This window comes from Chiloscyllium punctatum, chromosome 2 (assembly GCF_047496795.1).
Source record: "Chiloscyllium punctatum isolate Juve2018m chromosome 2, sChiPun1.3, whole genome shotgun sequence".
In the NCBI taxonomy this organism is placed as follows: Eukaryota; Metazoa; Chordata; class Chondrichthyes; order Orectolobiformes; family Hemiscylliidae; genus Chiloscyllium; species Chiloscyllium punctatum.
Window position 1 is genome coordinate 88,190,481 of NC_092740.1, and position 18,921 is coordinate 88,209,401.

At 40.5% G+C, this 18,921-nt stretch overlaps 1 protein-coding gene across 1 annotated transcript in view; it reads left to right on the forward strand.

Annotated features, from left to right (window-relative positions):
* The first annotated feature begins 6,391 nt into the window (after window positions 1–6,391).
* Window positions 6,392–18,921, forward strand: part of LOC140486332 (phosphoserine aminotransferase-like) — a 168,693-nt gene continuing 156,163 nt past the window's right edge. Inside the window, exons 1-6 of the mRNA XM_072585318.1 lie at window positions 6,392–6,915; window positions 8,000–8,263; window positions 15,684–15,859; window positions 17,224–17,296; window positions 17,387–17,490; window positions 17,622–17,796. Coding sequence (XP_072441419.1) covers window positions 8,047–8,263; window positions 15,684–15,859; window positions 17,224–17,296; window positions 17,387–17,490; window positions 17,622–17,796 — 745 coding nt within the window. The 5' untranslated portion in view covers window positions 6,392–6,915; window positions 8,000–8,046. The remainder of the gene's footprint in view (window positions 6,916–7,999; window positions 8,264–15,683; window positions 15,860–17,223; window positions 17,297–17,386; window positions 17,491–17,621; window positions 17,797–18,921) is intronic.

Here is an 18,921-nt window from a genome sequence, read left to right on the forward strand (position 1 = left end):
CTTCAGTCCAACTTGTCCATGCTGACCAGATATCCTAAATTAATCCAGTCCCATTTGTCATCACTTGGCTCATCCTGATGAAGGGCTTTTGCCCGAAACGTCAATTTCGCTGCTCTTTGGATGCTGCCTGAACTGCTGTGCTCTTCCAGCACCACTAATCCAGTATTTGGTTTTCAGCATCTGCAGTTATTGTTTTTACCTCATATCCCTCTAAACCCATCCCATTCATATACCCATCCACATGCTTTTTAAATGTTGTGATTTCTCTGGCAGCTCATTCCATACACGCACCTCTGTTTGAAAAAGTTGTCTGTTATGTCCCTTTTAAAGCTTTTCCCTCTCCCCTTGAATCTATGACCTCTAGTTTTGGACTCTGTTACCCTGGGGAAAAGACCTTGACTATTCACCTTATCTATGCCCCTCATGATTTTATAAATTTCTATGAGGTCACCCCTCAGCCTCCAATGCTCCAGGGAAAATAGCCCCAGCCTTTTCAACCTTTTCCTATAGCTCAAACCCTCCATCGCTGGCAACATCCTTGCAAATCTTTTCTAAACCCTTTCAAGTTTCACAACATCCTTCCAATAGGAGGGAGACTGGAATTGAATGCAGTGTTCCAAAAGTGACCTAACCAATGATCTGTACAGCTACAACATGGCCTCCCAACTCCTATACTCAGTGCACTGACCATCAAATGCAAGCATCCCAACACTTTCTTCAAGCAACTGTGCACCTGCACTCTAAGGTCCCTTTGTTCAGCAACTCCCCAGGACTTTACCATTAAGTGTATAAGTCCTGTCCTGATTGACCTTTCCAAAATGCAGCGTCTCACATTTATCTAAATTAAACTCCACCTGCCACTCCTCAGCCCATTGGCCCATCTGATCAAGGTCCTGTTGTACTCTAAGGTAACCTTCTTCGCTGTCCACTACAATTCCAATTTTGGTGTCACCTGCAAACATGCTAACCATATGTCCTATGCTCACATCCAAATCATTTATATAAATGACAAAAAGCGGTGGACCAGCACCAGTCCTTGTGGCATATCACTGGTTATGGGCCTCCAGTCTGAAAAGCAACCCTCCATCACCCTCTGTTTCCTATTTTCAAGCTAGTTCTGTATCCAAGTGGCTAGTTCTCCCTGTCTGCCATGTGATCAAACTTTGCAATTAGTCTATCATGCGGAACCAGAACGCTTTACCAAAGTCTACATAGATCACGTCCACTGCTCTATCTTTATCAATCTTCTTCAAAGAATTCAACTAAGTTAGTGAGATGTGATTTCCCACACACAAAGCCATATTGACTATCACTAATCAGTTCCTGCCTTTCCAAATACATGTAAATCCTGTCTCTCAGGGTTCTCTCCAACAACCTGCCCAAGACTGATGTCAGGCTCACCATTCTAGAATTACCTGGTTTTAGAGTCAGAGATGTACAGCATGAAAACAGACCCTTCGGTCCAACTCGTCCATGCAGATCAGATATCCTAAATTAAACAAGTCCCATTTGCCAGAATTTGGCCCATATCCATCTAAACTCTCCTTATTATCTACCCATCATTCCTTAGCACTTTTCTTAAATTGTGGCACCATAATTACCAATCTCCAGTTTTCCGGCTCTCTCGTTCAGGACAGAAATCCAGTGATTTATCAATCTATGATTTCAAGGACTTCAAGGGACAGACATTATGACTAACAGAATTAAGCAATTGTGTTGGTGGTCAGCAATGGAAAAAGACATAAAACATTGAGTCAAGAATTGTAATACCAGCATCCAGAACAATCCAAGCAGGATCGCCAATAAAGGTGGTGAGGCATACTAGGCCAGTTGCAGCACCATGAAGAGAGGTGCAGTGTTTTTGACGAGGTTTGTCCCGAGCAGCGCCATGTTGTAGGCTTATGTGTTCTATGGGTTGTTCCCTGGGATGCACACTGAAACAAACATTGACCGCATCTGGAAGACAATCAACTTGGTGAAAGAAGTTCTTTGGTCTGCTGAAACTTGTCAGTCTTCCAGTGCAATGTTGACCTTGACCAAATATTGGAGTCTGGCACATGCAAAAGTCCAGGACTACAGCTGAGGGTTGCATTAAAGTTTGGGGCAGCTGGATGGGGGTGGAGTCCTTCTGCCAAAGTACAACAGGGGTCCATTGAGTTATCAGACCCTCACGGTTCGTCAAAAGTACATAAATATGGTCCTGTAGAATTATGAAATACCTTAGTTTATTTTTGCAACTGCAAGGAATACCAATTTCTATTGTTTGATATTCAGGTGCAAAGACTGTACAGAAATACTTCAGTATCTGCATATGTACATGAAGAATTTTTAAGAACAAAGCATATTTTTTGCAATAAAAAAATTTCAGATCCTCATTTGGTGGCAGACATAGTCAGTCCATCTTTGTCCAGAATTTTGCGAGATACGAAAAAGACGGGGTGACACCATGTTAATCCATTAAAGACCTATGTTAGGTTCTTTTCCTTGAGATTCTTAAACACTTGATGCAACTTTTGTGAACAACCAAAATTTTATTAAACACAGCACAGTGCAATCTTTCTGGCGAAACCTTTTAACATAGTTCGCAGGGCTTGCACAGCCATATCAAAGATCTCTCTCCGAATAAAGGAAACAGTCCTTGCTTTATACAAAACCTTTACATCACAGTCAGTGATGCCTACAAGACAAACTTCCCCCCCCAAGTCACTCCCTCACAGTCACATGCCACTCAAGACACGATGCAGTGACTACATCATTTCCAGAAACAATATAATGTAAATCATCCCTTAATGGTCAAATCTGTTGTGAATTTTTTTAAATTACAGGGAGTAGTCAAAATTCCAACTGCAATGTTCTTACTGATTTTGAATAGGATGACAATAATGTAATTCCTTTACTGCTGAATAACCAGGAAATGGCCATGTAAATTGCTCTGAATGGCAAGATATGGGAATGTAAATTCCTTACAATCATCCTTTAAGAGAGACCTCCCACCCCAGCCTTGGGACATCCAATTTCCTGCAGGTCACCAAAGCAAATTAACCCTTTAATAGCTCAGCTTACAAAGCCCAAAGCAAATGCCACCAGCTCCATGAACATTTGGGGGAAATGGGTGAATTAGAGTCATAAAGATGTACAACAAAGAAACAGACCCTTCGGTCCAACCCGTCCATGCCGAACGGATATCCCAACCCAATCTAGTCCCACCTGCCAGCACCCGGCCCATATCCTTCCAAACCCTTCCTATTCATATACCCATCCAAATGCTTCTTAAATGTTGCAATTGTACCAGCCTCCACCACTTCCTCTGGCAGCTCATTCCATACACGTACCACCCTCTGAGTGAAAATGTTGTCTCTTAGGTCTCTTTTATATCTTTCCCCTCTCACCGTAAATCTATGCCCTCTAGTTCTGGACTCCCTGACCCCAGGGAAAAGACTTTGTCTATTTACCCTATCCATGCCCCTCATGATTTTGTAAACCTCGATAAGGTCACCCCTCAGCCTCTGACGCTCCAGGGAAAACAGGTCCAGATCCAAGACCCAAATTCCCAATCCTGATCCAGGACTAGCCTGTTACTAATCCTTGGACATTTTCCCTCCTGAGGCCTCAACTGCAACAGCTGGCCCCACCAATTCCAGCCAGTATAGGCAGGGCCTTGGGGGCACAGCAGCTCTGAAGTGAAAGAGATGGTTAGAGAATTTTCCACAAAAGTAACTGTCCTATGTGGTGCTCTCGCCCAGAGACAGAGACAATGCCTTTTCGAAGGTAGTCATTCTGACGCTCCCACAGAGACTTGGTGGGGGGAAAATGTCCCAGGCAGCCAGAAAAGGACATTGTTAATAATCAATGTTACCACTGTGGCCCTAATCTGCCATTGCATCAATGGTCGTACTGGGCTACAGCACCATACAGTATGATAGACAGCCATCATTAGTTGTTGTGCCAATTTTTGATATTCAGGGTTTAAATTTCAGTTTGGATGAGTGCTTGAAATTTCAGCATTCTGTGAATTAAGAATTCACTTTACTCCTGTTCCCTTAACTTTCTGTTATTCCGTTTCCATGTCCTGGATGAGAAAACTATACATTTGGTTTGGTCTGATTAAACCCAACTCAAAAAATACACCATTGACTTCTGACTATCCTTCTGGATTCAGCAAATCTTTTCTCTTTTAAAACTTCATTAGGATGTTGGCCTTTCAACATTGTCCTTTAACTACTCTGTTCAAATTTTACTTTTGAAATCCATTCTCCTTCCTGTCTGCTGTTTGCTTCTAAATGTCCAAATGTGTAAGGAAAGATTCACTGGCTGTACAGCTAAATTGTCCTTATTTTAATGCAAAATAATTTATAGGTTCATTCCCATGGTTTAAACTTCTCCAGTAAATGCAGGTTCAACACGGCCTTAAAGGCAAAATGCTGAAAACAAAAATGCTGTTGAAGCTCAGTGGTTCTAGCAACTTCTGTGGAGAAACAATAAGTTTAGAATCAAAACATTAACTCTGTTTCTTTCCGTCAGACCTGCTGAGTTCCTCCAGCACTCTGTTTCTATTTTACTGCTGCTTTATACACTTCATCACGGTTATTTTAGCAGTAGACATTTGACAGTCATTTTTTGTCAGTTCATGAATTCTTTTAAATTCTGTTCAATTTTTATTTCCTCATTCACCCTGATCTTCCAAACATTTTCTTGCAATGGTGATCACTTCATTTTAAACTTTAATTGATGTTCATTATCACACATCCTTCCTCATGGTTACATGGTATCAGTATAAGTGATAACAGAGTAATTCTGTTTTAAGCACTACTTTGCTTTCTTTTATGCTTCATTACAGACATATGGAACGTCACCCAATCACATGGATAGCAGTTGGCGGGAATGTGCCACAGGTGCATTGTCCACAATGCATTTTGATTCTACCTCCATCTTTAACCAGAAAGGTTAGAAACTTAGAGGACACCAAAGATGACATCATTTTTCACAGATAGCACTGTCTCATCTCAATTTTTTTTTACCAATGAGTTTTGAGGTTCCAAGTAAACAATAATATTGGCTCTTGCAATATACAAGCCGAAAATGTGTTGCCGGAAAAGCGCAGCAGGTCAGGCAGCATCCAAGGAACAGGAGAATCGACGTTTCGGGCATCAGTCCTTCTTCAGGAATCCTGATTCCTGAATCCTGATTCCTGAAGAAGGGCTGATGCCCGAAACGTCGATTCTCCTGTTCCTTGGATGCTGCCTGACCTGCTGCGCTTTTCCGGCAACACATTTTCGGCTCTGATCTCCAGCATCTGCAGTCCTTACTTTCTCCTCTTGCAATATACAACTCCAGTATATTTGCAAACAATTGCTAGATACAAAAGACCATCCATTTATTAATTATAGAAGTCTACAGCACAGAAAATAGCTCTTTGGCCCATCAAGTCTAATCTAGTCAAAAACAAACACCTAACTATTAACATCCCATTTTCCATCACTTGGCACATCTAAATACTAGTTAAATGTTTTAAATGTTTCTGACTCTACCACCCTTACAAGGAGGAGAAAGTGAGGACTGCAGATGCTGAAGATCGGAGTTGAGAGTGTGGTGCTGGAAAAGCACAGCAGGTCAGTCAGCATCCGAGGAGGAAAATCGACATTTTGGGCATAAGCCCTTCATGATGCCTGAAGGGCTTAAGCCCCAAAACATCAATTCTCCTGCTCCTCGGATGCTGCCTGACCTGCTGTGCTTTTCTAGCAACACACTCTCCACCCTTACAAGCAATAAATTCCAGATTCCATCACTTTCACATCTCGCCTAAACCTCCTGCCCCTTATCTTAAATGTATGCCTCCAAGTCATTGGTGCCTCTAACAAGGGAAAAGTTCCTTCCTGTCGAGCCAATCTATACCTCTCATAATTTTAGACTACTCAATCACATCCCCCCTCAGTCTCCTCTGCTCCACTATTGTGTAACACAATCCAATCACTTCCAACTTAACCTGAGAAAACACGAATTTGTTTTGTAAGATTTAATAACTTTAGCAAGTGCAACATTTTGATATTATTATACACTTTCGATAACATAATCCTGCATTTCTGAAAGAGGGTAAAAAAACATAATGAAATAAGTAACGGCTGTTTGATCGTGCAGAACTTAAGTATATGCCATTCTATTATAATATGCATTTTGTCAACGTGATATTTGCTATCATGTGATTGATGAATTGGGGTTGCTGTTTCAAAAGCGTGAACTTTTGAAATGTGTGTTGGCAACAACGCGACTACTACGCCGACACTTTTCGCGCTGTTTCTAAAGTACGATTTTTATATGACGCAGGGTTACACAAGAACGCAACCATTACATTATAGAAGAACTGACTGTGTTGCTGAAAAAGTCAGCATCCATGGAGACAGCAAGCTAACGTTTCGAGTCTCCATAAATCTTCACCAGAGCTGGTGTGGAGGGGGACACCGCCGCGATGTCCAGCATTTGTTGTTTTCAGTACAGATTACTGCTTCTGCAATAATTTGTTCCTGCATGTTACTGAAAAAGACCTTAATCGCGCCTTTTCGTCTTTTAATTTGCATTGTAGTTAACTCTTAAGGACCCGCTGAGCAACTAAGGAAGGATGCTTAATAAACGCTCCATTCGAGTATAGCAAAAAGAAAGTGAGTCAAATAGGAGGGCTTTACAAAAGAAAAACAAATGGTCATAAACTATTTCCGTTGCGATCCGTGCTTTAGGTTTGAGCTGACATCAGTCCCGGATGATAAACAACTCAAGACGCTCAGTACCAGTACAGCCACAGCACAGCCCCGGTCAGCAGCCGCCATCTTGTGGGTGGACGGTTGGAGCCGGCGGGAGCGCCCGCGCTCACAGTCCAGGGCCGCGCAGCCGCAGTGAGCATCGGTAACGGCTGGAGCTGGATCGGTGAGTAAAACCAGGGTCTGTGTCCGTTAGCAAGGCACCGAGCAGTTAACCGCTGGGAGGGGGTACTGCCATGTGCAATGAGTGGCGAGCACGGATTCTGAGCATTCAGCAGATGTTTGTTTTCATCTTGCGACATTCCCCTGCTGAATGCACTGGGCTGACCCTCCGGAGACATCGGTTCAAATCTCATCGCCTCCTCCACTCGCTGGATCCTCCTCCCTCTTCCTTGCTTCCTTCTGCTCACCCCTATCCTCTGGCATCCCATCATCCTACCCTACTCTCTGCAGCCCTCGAAACCCTCGCCCCTATCTTCCTCCCTCCCCCCTACCCCACTTCCCAGCTCGGCCTCCGCCCTCCTCTCCCATCTCACCCTTCTTTAATTTAAAAATATACCTTATTCATGAACACACACATGCACAGAGTCATTAAAGCAGTTCGGTTCTGTGCAGTATTATTTGGAGATAAACTCACATTGGAGTTTGACTTTACAAACAAACCAAAGGGATATCTTTTTTGTGTAAGATTACATTTACATGCAATTGGGGCACCGGGAGGGTCCGATAACTGAACAAATCCCCATTTAAAACGAAAACAGAAGTTGCTGGAAAAGCATCTGTGAATAGAAATCGGAGCTAACGTTTTAGTCCGGTGACCCTTCCTCAGGGTTGTTGACCTGAAATGTTAACTCTGATTTCTCTTCACCGATGCTGCCAAACCTGAGCTTTTCCAGCAATTTTGTTTTAGTTTCTAATTTACAGCATCTGCACTTCATTCGGTTTTTATACCCCCCTTAACGTCATCAGAATGACCTCACTTTCCCCAGACTTTCCCCGCTACGCCTTGGCGACAACTGCCCCAAGCTTTAGGGCATCCATCCGCATGTGGTCCTGGACCTTAGAATGTGTCAGTCTGCAACATTCCCACCCTCCCATCCCCATGCTGTCATGTCTGCCATTCAGTCACAAGACCAAATGACTTCCTGTTGCTGTTACTAGGTTTTCCATTCCTTATTTTGGGTGCTCGGTATAGTTCAAAATTTCTTAGTTGCAAATGGTGACAGTTCTTTCCCTCACTGTTTTCCCAGAATCACGTCAAATGATCGATTCCATTCACCTGTGCTAGCAAGGGCCAATGGATTTTGAAGCATATTATGAACACTTGTGTGCTCTGCATGACCTTGTTCCACTAAAAGCTGTGAAGGCAAATTTAAATCAAGGTGTTTTGGACATTAATGCTGACTGGATCAAGCTATCTGAGTGGGCACCGATTTTCAGCTGTATTAGTGTCAGTAAGAATTTAACTTTCCTTGCTGTTAGAAGTTACTATCAACCTGGCCTTGGGGAAACAGGTAAGGTACTTAATTTAAAATGACTAACTTTACAGTGGAGAATCATAAAATAATATAGAGAAGATACAGATAAGGCTTTCTATTAAACCTTTTATTTAAAAAATTCAAATAGGTCATGTGAGCTTATGAATAAGGAAACGTAGGCTTTTAAACTTGTCAAATCTGCTCTGCTATTCATTATGATCATGGTTGATCTGATTTTTTTTTGAAAGAGAGCCCATCATACTTGGTCTTTCCCAGGTTATAACCTCAGTTCTGTTATCTTTGGAAACCTGGTTTGTTCTTGCATCTATTCTAGTGTCTCTCTCTTTTATGCTGTTAGATGGAAATCAGAACTGAGCATAGGGAAACAGTGTTGCTGTTGCAGGAGGGAAGAGAGGGGGTGAGGGCTGAAGTGTAGGATATGAATCGGACCTGGCTGAGGCCCCTGTCAACAATAGTGCTGGGGAATCATCTGTTGAGGAAGAATGTGGACATTTCAAAGGCTCCCGTGTCATTTGAACAGATGCAATGGAAACTGGGAGAGCTGGGAAAATGGTGTAGAGTTTGTACAGGAAGCAGGGTTTGAGGATGTCACCACCAGACACATTTTCCTCCCTTGTCAGCTTTCTGCCAGGATTATTCCCTTTGGCTCATACTAGTCCACTCTTCCTTCACTCCAATACCCCCACACAGCCCAATGGCACCTTTCCTTGCAACTGCAGAAAGTCCATATTTTATGGTCCACACAGAATGGCCCAGCCTTCAAAACCTCAGCTTTAGTAAGCCTATGGCCTGTTCCACTATAGCCCTATTTGAAGCATGAGCAGCATTTTATCTCATTCTGAGTCAGCCTGAGGCTTTTGTAAACGTGTCATGAGCCATTTTTTGGAGTGAGAAGCCTTGTACACTAGCAGACATTCTTGTATGGCCTGAGAACCTGTTAAAGGGGGTAAGCATATGAAAGATTTTTATGCATGAATCACAACATCCCCCAGGATATCTTGCGCAGATCTCCAAAATTGACCATTAATAGAATGTAAGCCTTTTCCGTTCACAAATGTCACAGGTTGGTGATCAGACACTCTTGAAACAATATGAGTGAAGAAAATAGCTCTCTGTGCCTGTGCCAATATGCTAGCTGCTTGGCTATCATTGTCAAGCAGTAAGGATATGAAAAAGTGTGCTCTGGTGAGAGCAGCATTGGTAATATTCTGGATGCATTTATGCTTGAAAGTATGGCAGATGCCACACAGATCACCAGTTTCTTTGGAAAGGAATATATACTTAGTTCCCTCATCTAAATCAATAATAAGTCCTGATGAAGGGCTTTTGCCTGAAATTTCGATTTTCCTACTCCTCGGATGCTGTCTGACCTGCTGTGCTTTTCCAGCACCACACTAATGTAGACTCTGATTTCCAGCATCTGCAGTCCTCACTTTTGCCTAAATCAATAGTAACAACAAGTGTGCAGATGACACAAAGCTGGATAGGAGGTTGAACTCTGAGCAGGATGCAGAGATACCGCAATGTAATTTGGACAAGTTGAGTGAATGCATGGCAAATAAAGTATAATGTGGATAAATGTGTTTATCCACTTTGCTAGCAAAGACAGGAAAGAGATTATTGCCTGAATGGCGATAAATTTAGAAAAGGGGACCAGGGCGTCCTTGCACACCAGTTGCTGAAAATACGCATGCAGTTGCAGCAGGTGGTGAGGAAGACAACATTGGCCTTCATAGTGAGGGGAATTGAGTACAAGAGCAGGGCTGTCTTATGGCAATTCTGTAAGTCTGGAGTGCAACTACAGCTTGAGTATTGTGTGTATATTTGGTTTCCTTACCTGAGGAAGGTAGGTCTGGCTATGGAGGGAGTGCAATGAAGGATTATCTGGAATGAAGAGTGAGGGTCCTATTCACTGGTGTTTAGAATAATGAGGGTAGAATCTAATAGAAATCCTAGATTGCTAACAGGACTAAACAGAGTAAATGCAGGAAGGATGTTCCCTGATGATTGAGGAGTGCACAATCAGGTTGCAGGATCAGAAAGAGGTAAGCCTCATTTATTTACCCAAAGAGTAGTGAACCTGTGGAATTCTTTGCCAAAGAAATTGGTTGAGATGAAACTATTGAATGTTTTCAAGAAGTTAGATAGTCTTTGGGGCCAATGAATCGAAGGATTTGGGGAGAAAGCAGGAACAGGGAACTGGGATGATCAACCATAATCATGTAGATTGGTGGAGCAAGCTCAAAGGTCTACTCCTGCTCCTATTTTCTATGTTTTAATGATACAGCTTTTTATGAGCATTAAAAAATAGTATAGCTGTGCTCTTGACAGTTATCAGGATGGGATTTCCATTCAGTCCTTGTGAGCGCAAATCTTCGCGACCATTTCTACAATTTGGAGATAATATTGCAGGACATCCTTAATTGTCATCTTGTACTGTCTTTCAGGCAGTTGAAGAAAATGGCAGTGAGATTTATAACTCTGGAGTATCATATTTGCCTGCACCTTCTTGGTGTATCTTGTCCTTCTACTCTCTCCCTTTGGATGATGTGCAGCAATTAATGTTCTTCCTGGGTTTGTGCAAGATGTTCTCATCACTGTGTCTTTCTTTGTTGTCATCATAGAATTATCAGACTCACAATGGTTCCAGCGATGGAAATTTCCATGTGAGCTGTGGGTAATATCACAAAGACGGCATAAAAGTTTTGAAGGGATTCCTGACCCATACGTTTTTCTCTCTTAGAGACTTCCCAAGGAAGTAATATCATTAATTTGAAAGGGAGCTTTGAGGTATGTTCCCTGAACCAATTGCCTGGTGGACAACAAAATCGTTTATGCCACTCTGGGATTGAATTTTGCTAGTAACACTCCATGACAATAGCTATTCCCATCCCTCCCAAGATAAGGCTCTTTCCCAGATTGCACTCCATGCCCTTGTATTCTCTACATTTGAGTGAGAGAATCTGGCAGCTATGATGGACTGTCCTCCAGAACGTACTATATGGAATGTGGCTGGCAAATAGGAACTTTAGATTCCACTTCTGATTTCCTTGTTATCATGACATTTTGTTTAATTCACATGACGAGACAATAATGCAGTCAATGTAATACTCACTGATTGAAGTAATAATTTGAAATTTATGCTCTTGAATAAATTGAAACCAATTGGAAGACATTACTTAATTAGTGGTTGTATGATTAATACAGTTGAACGAGAAGGGTCTCAAAACCAAGCTTGTTTAGTCCCCTTCTGTATGAAAGAAATATTAACCTTCTCTGTCAACTTTGCAGTAGTTGCCATTTTTAAAGTTTTTATGCAACTGACTTTTAATTTGATGTGGCAACATGGTTCCAACTTGAAGTTCACATGTGTGATGTGCAGTTTCTGCTCTGATGAAAATGGCCCCATCCTTTGAGTTCCTATTCTGTTGCTGCCCTGATGGCCCCGATAATGTTTTAATATTTCCCTGTTTCTGTTAAGTCCCTTTACATCACAAATAACGTTCCCACTGTACCCACCTGACTTTTGTAATTCTCATACCCTTGTTGGTCCTACACACTCCCCATCGAGAGGCTAGAGTTACTGTGACCTGTTTGAAACCCACCATCCCCCATCAAGAGTTTTCGGTCTCCCTAATGCCCTCCAAATAAAAATAGGATGCTAGCCTACTACCTGCAATTGCCCCTGATCACAGATGCCATTTTCTCAGTAACCTAATACAGTAAAACCATACCTAGAATTCTATAGACTTCCTCCTGATAAGCTCCCTGACCATTATTGACCAAACATCCATGACTGACTGTGGCTAGCCTGTGAACAGACTTGGCAGCATGTCTGGACTCAGCCATCCTGGGACTAATGTCTCCTCAGTATCCTAACTGACCTATCAGTAATCTCTGGACTGTTTACACTTGGCTTCTAGGAATGTGTGTAACCCAATTCCTGGATTGCCAGTACACTGATCCCTGGTTTCTTGGAGGGCCTAGTGCCTGATTGACCACAGTCAACTGCCTAGTCTGGTAGCATACAAATCCCTTTACCGACCTTCTGTAGCAATACGTCCTAAATGTTGTATTCCTTCACCTAGCAAAGGACATTCCTTCTTTGATTTTCACACTGTGACAATGTAATGGGGAAAGTGTGCTGATAAAGCACAAGCTATCACAAAACGTTTAACTCGATAAAATCCAAATGAGACCACCAAAGTGACCAATCTACCTGACTGCTACTCATGACAATTCATACCAGATCTCTTCAGCAACAATTGTTTTTAAAAAATTATTTTTATTTTAACACGCTTAACCTGAACATAAGCAATGAAAATCAAAATCTCAAAAATATACGTGCACAATATAATTAGGACAGATAAAAAACAAATGGTTTACACTTATTATGATTGGAAAAATAATATAGACCCAGTAAACAATGTTCCAAAGATCAAAGTCCAGACTACAAGGTGGAAAGTTGTTTTCTTGTTTTTTTTTGTTGCAGTAATAATATATTATTATCGGACCGAGACAGTCGATTATTTAAAACAGCAGGTGAACATAGGTCTTTTCTTGTATGAATTCTTTCTTTTAAGCTGTCTTGTTTTTTCTTCATCTTTTTCCTCAAAAGGAGAGTGAGTAGGGGAGAGATGATATCTTCTGTCTGCAGGCTGTGGGTATCTCTTCCATTCTGCTACTTGGCACTTGCAGCCTTTCAACACTGCAGGTCAGCCAGTCAGAGGGCTGGTGTGAGGCACAGCTTCACTAACTTGAAGTATTCTTGGTGCAGTTCAATCTCATTCTCCTCCCTTTTTTTAAAAAAAAAGTTACATTGTATTGCATAGTTCAACCATATACAAAACTTGCTGATCAAGTTGCAAAATTTTCCTAGTATTCCATTCATAACATTCCAGCTTCCATTTCAGTTGCTGTTCGTTTAAAAAAAAGTTAAAATATATGGTCTCTTTCAACACATTACCATTAACTTGAAGCATTGCAGTTTGCTTGCTGCATCAGCTACTAGCATATGCTGCATCTGTGATGTTGATGCCTGTTGATATACAATGATATGACCATCCCTTGTTTGAATGGTACATTCACTATTCAGTGTTGCAACCATCACAGGCTGTCTGCTTCTCCCTCCCTTCTTCCCTCCCAAAAAGTGTAAATCATTGAGGCTGAATCCTATAACTTGGTACTCAAGATCTTGTGTGCTGAAAAGCAATAATATCACCTATCCAGAGATTGGTAGCTTGCAACCTAGTGTTAAAGTCTGTGTGCTCTAAGAAAACAGAGTCACATACTCACAGTTGGAGTTTTCAAGTAAATTTGAAAATCAGTAGTTGCTAACAATGCAAGCTGAGAGCCATAAAATGCCTGTATCTGTGTCAGTGAAAAAGCATCCTATATAGATGCCTGAGATGTTTGGCTGACCTTGCATATAGAGCAACTTGGTAGGCTACTGTAAGTCATGGGTGTCCCTCATCTCCAAAATGGAGTGTTAAAGGCCCAGTGCCTGAGTCGGTTCAAGGACAAGCATGCTGATGTCACGAGGATGGTGGTTTGCTGAAATTGAATTGTGTGGATGAAGGGTCAAGGGGAATGGTGGCCATGGGCCATGCAGGAACATTGTGCAGAAAAGGTAGTTGGATGCTGGCTGTCATTGGGCATTTGGTGAACTGTGGTGGCCAGTTACCTGCTCTTTTTTAATCAGTCAGGTGTTTGTGCCATCTAGTTTCTCAATGGAGGAGAGGAGAATTGGAAGTACAATGTAAATAGGGCGAATTGGGCTAATAACAATATGGAAGTAAACTATTTGCCACTCAAGGGAAAGATTCTGAAGTTGCCATTTAAGAGTTGAGGGGAAAGTTGCTGAAAATTTCTCTTGAAGTCAAGAATCTGATTATTTTCATTCTCATTTTCAGCTCAGTCACCTCCATTATCATTACTCTTGCTATACCAGGAAGGGTGAAAGTTCCAACCCAGGAAATTGAGTAGGAGATACAGAAAAAACCTCTTGCCCAGAGAATGCAAGTAACAACTGAAGTGTGTGGTTTGATGCACTTACGGACAAATTAGACAAACACTTGAAGGAGAAGGCAATTGATATTTGCACTGGTAAATTTAGATGTGAAAAAACGGGAGAAACCTTAAGCCGAGTTTAAATGGTCATGTTTGAGCTGACTAGCCTGTTTCTGCAGAGAAAGTGCGGACTGCAGATGCTGGAGATCAGGGTAGAGAGTATGGTGCTGGAAAAGCACAGTAGGTAAGGCAGCATCTGAGGAGCAGGAGAATCAACATTTCAGGCATAAGCCCTTCGTGATGAAGGGCTCTTGCCCAAAACGTCAATTCTCCTGCTTCTCAGATGCTGCCTGACCTGCTGTGCTTTTCCAGCACCACATTCTTGGCCTGTTTCTGTGCCATGTATCCAATGTGTAGATGGTGTTAAACTATTCCAGAAAATGATTGCTGAGGACAGTATCTCAATTGACAAATATTGAAGTTTTTTCAATGTGAATCTATTAAGGAATGTATTGTGTACTAGGAAGTGAAAGGCAAGTGTATGTACTAAGATTAGGCTGATGTAAATTATTCAGGATCATTGAAACAATCACTGAACATTGGGAAAGTATCATGAGTTATTAAATTCATATTCACTTTAAAAGAAAATAATCAAAATGGACCTATGCTACCACATTAATAAATTAATGAGAATACCATAAAGTAAATTTGAGGGAAGTTGGATTAATGCATGAAAGGAGAAAGCAAAGAAGAACAATTTAATTCTAGTGAGAAAAACAGAACTTGCTGGAAAAGCTCAACATCTGGCAGCATCTGTGAAGAGAAGTCAGAGGTAACATTTCAGGTCAATGACCCTTTTCGGAACTGTTCTGACCTGAAAGGTTAATTGTGATTTCTCTTCCCTGATGCTGCCAGACTTGCTGAGCTTTTCCAGCAACTTCTGTTTTTGTTTCTGATTTACAGCATTCTTTTGTTTTTTTTTGATGATAGTGAGATTTCGTAGTTATACCATTGTAAATCAGTTAGGCTAATTGGTCAGTTTTTGTAGTGTTTAAAAAAAAACTTGCATCTTTGTAAAATAATGAGACAAAATATTGAAGGTAAACTGGAAAATTCTGTGCAAGAATAATGTAGTAAACAGAATTTTAAAAGATTCTCCTGGCCAAGTCTTTGACATTAATTAACCAAAGGGCAAGTTTATGCATATTGTTTGACACACATTTCATGTGAAAGTGAGATGAAAGCAAAGTTCCATTGTACAACTTTGGCTGTGGAGGGCAGGCTTCTTAGGGCTCAGGAAACCTGATGACTAAAAGGGGATGAATGGATCCTTGAGTTGATTGTGTTTGCAGCACTGGTGTGGGCAAATTTCATGTAATTGTTCATTTGTAGTTTTGTTTTTTTTTCTTGTTTTTGTTTTCTAAAGGGAGTGAAAGATGTAAACAGAACATCAGGAAGCGCATACCAGCCATCAGGTCCAAAGATTTTACAATTCAATTGTGCAAATCAGTTAGAGATTCTCTGAGTGTTTCCAGTGCTCTAAAAACCTTGGAGTTAGAAGGATTACCTTTGAGACACGGAGATCTTCTGACATTAACAAAGGTGAGGAAACATCAAGATAGTATTACCATGAAAACATAACTCTGGTAATTTTTGTTCATTACTGACAGAAGTATGTTCAAGTACATTCTTAAGATGAATGACATATGCGCTTCCTCAATCATACAGAGAATCATAGATACCTAAAGCACAGAAGGAAACAATTTTGCCCATTGTACCTTTTGACTCTTCAAAAGAACAGCCCCAGATTCCTTATTTTTGTCTGTAACCCTATAATTTCCCGATCAAAATGTATTGTCCACACTCATTCTAAATTATTTCCAGAATCTTGCCAGCACTTTTTCGGGTGGCGTATTCCAGATCTCAACAGCTGTCTAACTGGGGAAACCGTTCTTAACTGCCTTTTCAATGTTTTTGCTTTTTAATGTGATTTTAAATCTAACCTGAGGTTATTGGTCCACTCATCAGAGGGACTTTTCTGTATTAACGGGAATCTGGGCATATTTCTGAAGAAAACAAATGATTTAACTTAGTGCAGTAGATTGTAGATTGATGTCACATTTTAGATTGCAGCAAGTAAACTTACTCAAAATTAAATTTTTGAATAAGAATGTAGGAATAAGAATAGGCCATTTAACCCTTTGAATCTGTTCTGTCATTAATTGGCATGATGGTTCTCAATTGCCCATGCCTCAAGGTCCACAACTCTTCAAACCCTTATCCAAAAAAACATCTATCCATCTTAGATTTTAAATTATTAATTGAGGGAGAGTGTTCCATGCTACTTTCATCTTTTGTGTGAGAAGATGTATTTTTGAACATTTTTCCTGCGTGTTCCTGTTCTGATTTGAAGGTTAAAGTTATGTCTCTTATATGCCTGCTTGTCCCAGACTTCGCCAAGGAAAGGTTTCTTTCCACCCAGTGTACCAATTCCCTTAAATATCTTACAGCACCATGTTATAGTCCAACAGATTTATTTGGAAGCACTAGCTTTTGAAGCACTGCTCTTTCATCAAGTCACAACCATATTAATCACCTTAAAACTGCAGATTTCCTACCAAGCCAGTGGTTGCTAAATGGGAAACATAATGAAAAAAAACATCAACATGATGTTGCTGCTAAATCCTTAGCACTTCCAGGTTTCCCAGTTGCTGATACACAGAATTGTTTCCTCCCTGCCTTCCTGTTCATGTGGGAACCGAAGCTTTCAAAATTGTCTAAAACATTGAAACTTAACTCGATTTATCAAATGGCAATTATTAGTTAATCATAAAGGAGGAAATTGGTCAATACGAATCTTTCAAATATAATTGTGGTAACCAGAAAATGCTAATGCACTTTGTATATAATGTTCATAATTCCTTTTTGAAATGTTAATTATAAGTGTCATGTGCAAACTTTTTTAGGGTCTATCCAGGACAAAAACACTACAGAACCTTTCATTAGCTCATTGTCCAATTGGAGATGAAGGACTGGAAAGTAAGTTACTGTTTCCACCGCGTTTGTATTACTAAGGGATTCGTAATGTTTAATAATCACAGCTCATAAAATCTAATGGTTTTTATTTAGTCATTTGTCAGAATGTGAAGAATTCAGCAACCATCAAAATAGTCAACTTCACAGGCTGTAACTTAACATGGCGTGGAGCACAGCATATGACAGGCATTATTAAGGTAGGTTTTTATAGTTTCTTACTTCTGAAGTATTATACTTCGCAGTTTTAAATCACAAATATAGTAGCAATTCAACATAAATGTTTGCCTTGCGCAATAACTGTAAGGTTATGTGCTTATGTTTTATACAGTATCAAGCAACAAAAAGGCACAGTCAAGTCTGGGCAGAGAGTCTTCGTTATAGGCATCCTGACCTAGATTGTATGACTGGTTTGCGGCGCATTACTATGAATTGTAATACACTAATTGGTGATGCTGGAGCTATTGCCTTTGCAGATGCCCTCAAAGATGACCTTTGGCTTAAAGGTAGTTGGAACCAAAAGCATAATTGTAGTTTTCAATATATAGTGAATTTTAAATGTAAACCGTGAATTTCTTCCAGTTTGAAATAAAATATATTGCATAAATACAATCCTGTATGTTCCTATCCATTGCAGCTAATGGGTAATAATTGCTCAGTTGGTTTACAAATTAATCATGATAGTTCACTAGCTCAGTGATATAGAATCATCCCAGGAATGATCTTTAGTTTCCAATATTTGCTAATCTTAAGGTTGCACTTGAGTCCCCATTCAAGAGAGATGGAAAATAATCTATTTTCCATCTTCTGACCCCTAATTTGGCTGTGGTGATACCGAAAGGACATGGGATTTCACTGTCTTTCACACAACAGATTATCCATCATTTTGGTTTTGTTGGCATTTGAACTGGTCTTTGGTTGACAGTTTGGTGGGAAGCAAAAATTGTGTCCTGTTTTCATTAAATGGAAATTCTTTGACAGTGCTAAGAAGGATATGCTTACCTTGATTAAGCCTCGCTGATTGCATACTGAACAAGGGATACAGCAACGTATAGAGGATTATTAACACATCGAATAACTATATGTATATCAAAGGGGATCCTCTTCCAGATTATTCTTTTGCCAGAAAACATTTATGCATGCAGATTCCTTTGTGAAGTCTGTAAAGTATAGTTTTGAATTTCTAATTCAAAATAGTTTTTGGATTTCAAGGGCCACACTACCTCCATGCCCTTACAGAAATATTGGCCATGGGGAAAATTGGACATCACATTTTGAAGTTGTTATTGTGCACTTAATAATTGTAAAGAGGCATTTGGTAGCGGCCTTCTAACTGTGGTATGTGGCCAAAGGGAATTCAAGAAAAAAATACTTGGGATTCAGGGAATTGAAAGAAAACTCCATTGAATACATTTGAAAGAAAATGTATAGATTCTGTAAAAGCAATACAACAGTGAGCATTTCTGTAAAGAAGTAGACAAATTGCTATTTACCGTGAACTAATCAACACAAATAGAATGGATATCACATAAGCAAGATATATACATGAATGGAACCCAGAGAAGCAATAGGGAAACACATTTAAACACATTCTTACTTGCATGCACACAAAAACAGGAAAGATCCAACAG